Source organism: Daktulosphaira vitifoliae, unplaced genomic scaffold (assembly GCF_025091365.1).
Source record: "Daktulosphaira vitifoliae isolate Bord-2020 unplaced genomic scaffold, ASM2509136v1 Scaffold_1, whole genome shotgun sequence".
In the NCBI taxonomy this organism is placed as follows: Eukaryota; Metazoa; Arthropoda; class Insecta; order Hemiptera; family Phylloxeridae; genus Daktulosphaira; species Daktulosphaira vitifoliae.
Genome location: NW_026099572.1, coordinates 46722055 through 46728301, shown reverse-complemented (window position 1 = coordinate 46728301; position 6247 = coordinate 46722055). Strand labels below are relative to the sequence as shown.

Sequence of the window (6247 nt, the reverse complement as noted above, 5' to 3'; positions counted from 1 at the left end):
AAAAAAAATCAACTAAAAATATTAACTGGATCAAAAGTTATTTAAGTTGTCAGTGAGTGGTGGGCCACCCTGTATTTTATAAGCCCAAGAAAATCATCATCTTGCCTCAATCGTCAACTTGTCGTACTCACCCTTATTTTATTAATAAATTATTAGGATAAGTGAATCGATTATTTATGAAAAATTATAAATTATAATTTTTTGGAAAATTACATTTTTTAATAAATATGTTCTGTGGATATATACGAATAGTTTACTTTCGAAAAGAATCAACTGCGTATGATAGATATTTTACTATCGCTATTTCAAACATTTCGTTTTTTAATAAATAGTGCTAAGTAGTTCACAAATAAATAAAACATTTGCCGATAGAAGGTTTTTATGATAACATCTGTTATATTTTTTGTAATAATTAAAGAAAAATTAATTTTCAATAACAATTTAAAAACGAACCTTTTAATGTGTAGTTTTATAGTCGATTTGACTGCAATGCTGATAAAAAAGATTTTTGTCATTGTTATTGTTTGTTAGTGTAAATGGCTTTTGTAAAGAATACTTTCAAGTTTGGAAAAGATAATTCTTTTATATTATTACCTTCAGTAAAAGCATGAATAAAATATGTGTCCAATGCAGAAAGAAAAAGTTTAGATAAACAAAAATCATTAAATAGTCAAAAAAAATTATTGATTTATATGATGTGTATTTATTATACTTCAATAAAACTGTTAGCATTCTCCTTATAGTATTAAGTATTTATAAAAGTATGTTAGTTATATTAACATAATATTAATTTAGATATTTTAAATTTTTATTAATATTACTAGAATAAGTTCTACTTTCTATACGCATTTTAACACAAAACTAGCATACGGTAGCCATTTTCTCCATGAAGACAAAATAAAATGCGAACATTTTTTCTTCCATAATAAAGTATATTACATTAGCTTTAATTTATGATATATATTAAAGTGTCAGTATTTTCGGAACACTATCAAAAATTAAGTTAATAAATTAATTTTTTGTTAAAAGTTTTCATTTTGAATCCCTCCTGTGGGTAGGTAAAGAAACAAATTAATAAAAAATATACACAAAATGAGAGGTAATTATCTCACATATCTATATAAAAAAAAATTATATATATTTGGTCATTTTTAAAAAGTTATGGCAGTTTTAAGTAAAAAAATTTGAAAAAATGTCGAAAATTAGCGATTTTTTAATTTGTAATATTATTTGATATTTATTTAGACGTTACTTAAAAATCTCTACAATAAGTAGATTTTACCGCATAATTAGCTGGTTATTTTGTATTTAAATAAGGGAACCCTGTTTTGGCGACTTTGTATATTCAAAATGTGTAAATACATGTACAAATGATAACATCATATTATTTGTTAATATTATAAGTAAAAATATAATATTACACAGAGATGAGAATGTTTAGATGGATGAGTGGCGTGACTAGAGAAGATAGGATAAGGAATGAACATATAAGAGGTAGGATAGGTTTACGTCAATTATGGATAAGATAAGAGAAAATAGATTTAGATGGTTTGGTAATGTCATGAGGAGAGAGGAATCAGAAGTTGTAAGAACAGTTATGAAAATGAATGTTGAAGAAAGAAGAGGTAGAAGAAGACCAAAAAAAAAATGGAAGAATGTTATTAAATGTGATATAAAGACGAATGATAATGTAGGAGATCGTGTCAAGTGAAAGATTATGATAAGGGTAGTCGACCCCAAAGAATTGAGAAAAAATCGAGAAAAAAGAAGAAGACTAATCTTCTCTTTATGAAAAAACTTTACATTAACGCAATCAAACTTAAGAAGTATAAGAACGCAACACATTTTAATTTCAGTGTACAAGGTATTGGGTAGAGTGTGTTAATAGTCAGTACTCGTCCTCGCACCTCTTGTGGGGCTCGTGTATGACCGGTTCGAATGTGTTCGTGCCACGTTCGGCCGTCGTCCCTTTCTCAGCGAGCGCCACAGCCTATTTTGTACGTACACAGTACAAATGTCTCGCGACTTTTATAATCGGCGTCCGTTCTTTTTAATCAATCGCCTCCCATTATATTCTTTTGGATTTGTATATTATTCGTTAACGCTCATTATCAATTGCTTTGCCACTCTCTCCAACCTCCTCAAGTCATCAAGTCATCAGATAAGTTAATAATTTATTTTAATTTAACTGTATTATAGCATAAGGATTAATATTGTTTTAGAACATAAGTTACCCCCCCCCTTTCCGTTAATTTTAAGAGTTATTTGCAGAAACTATAATATATTGCTTCGTATTTTGTACATTTCATAAGAAGGTTACCTATTTTTTCTTACTCCCTCTTATTTCCTTATTTTTTTTTGCGTCAAAATAAACATCACCGCCCACAATAACAGGCAAAAATAAAATGTTCAACATTTTTCTGGGGTGTGGATTCTAAAGAACAAAATGTTCTTGGATTACAAATTAAATTCTTGCTCTACATATTATATAATGTATAAACATCCACGTATATACCCCCTGGACTTCCCCCTATTAATTCACAAACTGTTCAGTTTAATTAATCTAATAGAAAAAGTTAAATCGATTAGTGATGTCTAATTTTTTAACTATGTTTTTATAAAAATATCTGCCAAATTATAAAAACGTTTAATTCTACTAATAGTCAATAAGAAAAAACAAAGTTAACAACAATTCAATGACGTCAATTGTAAATAACATAAATTTAAAAAAATAATAAAAAGTAGGCAAACTAGTGCAAATTGCTTTAATTTTTATGATATTAGCATCTTCATATTTAGAAAATATGGACGAGTGGGGTAGTGTTTAGTGGTGCTGTATTTTTACCAAATCGCTCAAATAACAATTCTACTATGTTGCGTATCTCTCTGGCCTATAATTATAAAATATGTTAACTAAAAAATTAATTATACAAAACTAGTTTTCAACCAGTCAAAATTTTATTTAGAGCATTCTCCATTTAATTGTAAAAATTAGTAATGGATTTATTGTGACTCTTCTTTGTTACATAAAGAAGTATGGCATATATGTGGTTCTTATATATAGGTAGACATTTTTTTTAAACGTCTTTTACACAACAACTTCAAGATTAGTTTAGTTGTATACAGTAATAAAATAATGTGGGTAAAATTCGGTAGGTTTTATTCAATATATTCTGGTGTCGCATTGGGGTTGAAATTTGACAATTGATAGTACTTTTTTCTTATTTGAGTTTAAAATGTTTTACTTCCTGGTTTAAAGACAACAGATTATATTGCATTTTCTATTTAACTCTCAAAGTCATCCCAAAAATTATTCCTTAGAAATAATTTTTTCTTTTATAAATTTTATATTATTAAAAAAAAATCAATATTCAATAAATTACACTGAATACTATAGTATAGCTTTGTAGTATTCATTTATTTTGAATACGATTTTTAAATATTCACTTGTTTGTAATTAGTTAAGTAGGGCATTAGTATTTAAATATGATCAATCTGAATTATCAGAGTCCCTCGGCAATGAGCCAAAGGAGAATATATTCGAAAAGTTATGGATTATATTTTTTTGTATTTTAAAAAAATGTACATTATTGAATGTTTTGTAATAATTATTTGTGTCATTAATTAACTTAACCTTGTGCGTGTGGTACATTCAGTCCTGTCATGAAGCATACAAAAATATTTCACAAAAAATACATTTTTAATTTCGAGTTGGGGTTAGAAGTTAATAAAAAATTCGATTTATATCATTTTATTTTTATGCTGTGTAACGGACAAATAAACTTCTTTAAACACAAACATATTTTCATGGCCTAAACAAATACTAATAAATTATAATGTAAAAATATACATCAATAATAATACTCATAAATGTAGACTATATAAATTCAATGAAATAATGGTATAAAATATATACAAGTAATTTTTTTTGTTTAGTAACAATTATTTATTATGTTGCCTACACGATTAATACATTTTTTTGTACTAATATGTCTTACTAACAGTTCTAATAAATTTAAAACAACATACATTGAAGATTATGATGCTGAATTTAATAGAATTATTAGATCTGATGGATGGAAAAAAATAACTAGTGTTTACTTTCAATCTCCATATGGTAGTAAGATATCAGTCAATAAAGGATTTGAAGATAATCCTATTATTGTTAAGAAAGATGCTGCATTGATATTAAGTAAAGTTTATGAAAAACTAGTAGGTTATTTCAATTGTAATTTTAGATGGATGACATTTGGATATAATCATCAGCCAAATGACGCATTTAAACTTCAACATTATTTAAAATTAGTCGCAGCTATTCTTCAGTTTGAACCATTAATAAGTTGTATGGCTAGAGCATTAAAATATTTAAATTGTGATGATAAGAATAAAGTTCTCAATAATCTTAATAAATCACTAGATATTATAGAAGAGATAAAAATAATTGACAAAAAAGAAAGAAGTTATGAATCAATGAATAATATTTTTGTAAAATATTTTGATATTGTTAACACACCTGTAATACAGAAATTCGACGCCATTGTTTCACCTAAACCAGAAAATTTCATCGACAAGTATATTGAAGAAATAAACAAACTTGAAAAAAAATGTGTTGACATATTATCATTTAATCCGTATCACCCATCATTTCAAGATAAAGTTGAAGAAGGTGTTACCATGTTTTGCGTAAATTTTGGATTTAAAGATTAGGTAGTAAAATAAATATCTGGTTTTCTTTACTTTATACTCAAAAAAAAAAAACATTCTTTAAACTGTAATATCTAATGTATTTGTAATCTAAAATATTACTAAGATTCAATTATTAGAAGTAAAATTCTAAGTATTTTCTTTTATATATTAATGTAATATTATATTATATAAATTATAATAATGTATATAAATTGTTTTTCAGAGACGTTTATTTTAAATATTTTTATTATTATTTTTTTTTAACTCTCAATTACAAACGCCTCTTATTATTTTTGACAGTGGAGCAATTAGAAATTTTGTATGGGGAGTCCAGATAACTTTTAGAACGTAGAGTAGGGGGAAAATTCAACCTTCCACAACTCCCCACTATTATGACTTTATGTCCATGAGGTCCGGACCCGGAAACTTCTCTTTGGTTGTGTCACTAATTTATAATTTAATGTAACGACTAATGCAAGATTTCTGTTATATTAATGTTTTAAAAATTAGTCAATTGTAAAATAAATTTTACAAAATAAAACCTAATCAAACTAGACATATGAAATGCATTAAAAATTTCTTGTTGAAAAATAATTAATATAATTATTTTTGTAAATATTTAATAGTGTTTATCAATTAATTAATAACTAAAAAATATATATTTTCTATGTTGCCTTCAATGACAAGCGACTGACTATTAGGTTTTAGAGACTATTTGGAATAGAATCATAAGAATATTACTTGGGGTACTTGCTCACCTAATTCATGCATTAAAAAGAGCCATAATCAAAGCTATTACTTCCCAATTTAAAAACATCTACAAATTCGTATGTTACTTAAACTATTTTCAATGATAAGAGAAATTAACTTTTGAAACCCTAAAAAATTTAATAATCTTACGCCTATTATTTTATAAAAAAAACTAGCCATATTCTTTGTGTATTAACACACTTAGGCGCAGGTTATATTTACAATTAATGTATTTTAACATCAGTTGCTAATAATGTTATTTCGATAAGCAAATGATAACATTTGTAAAATACGTATAATAGTTAATGTTGTAGCCGTGATATTCTTTAGTTGTAACGGTACAAACAAACATAACACCTGATATGGTATAAAAGTTGTTAATAATAATTTAAATGTATCACGATGATTGAAATAATTGTGGACTCAATTTATTACACCTTTAACAATGTCCATAAAACTTAAATAATTAAAAACACGGGTTGACAATATTAAAGTTCGATATAAAGTCAATATATCTATATTTCGACGGCACGTGCGGCGGATGTAAGTCACAGATGTACTGATTACATAGTCGCCGACGTGTCTCGCAGTGCTTCACTCCCCTGACCTGTCCTATTTCCCGACCGCCGGACAGGACAAACTAGTGTTATCGTTAACACTAATGAGTGCGACGGTGAACAGCTGATAATCACGACTGGATAACGTGCTAGTTCACTGTAAATGATTAGTGCGCTATTACGGGCTGTGTCACACCACAGAAACATGACTGAGATTCAGATATTTTTGTGGTAAGTAAATTACAAATAAATTT

At 26.8% G+C, this 6247-nt stretch overlaps 1 protein-coding gene across 1 annotated transcript in view; it reads left to right on the top strand.

The window, feature by feature from the left end:
• The first annotated feature begins 3911 nt into the window (after positions 1-3911).
• LOC126904320 (uncharacterized) overlaps positions 3912-6247 on the top strand; it is a 53405-nt gene continuing 51069 nt past the window's right edge. Inside the window, exon 1 of the mRNA XM_050683293.1 lies at positions 3912-5097. Coding sequence (XP_050539250.1) covers positions 3952-4707 — 756 coding nt within the window. The 5' untranslated portion in view covers positions 3912-3951 and the 3' untranslated portion in view covers positions 4708-5097. The remainder of the gene's footprint in view (positions 5098-6247) is intronic.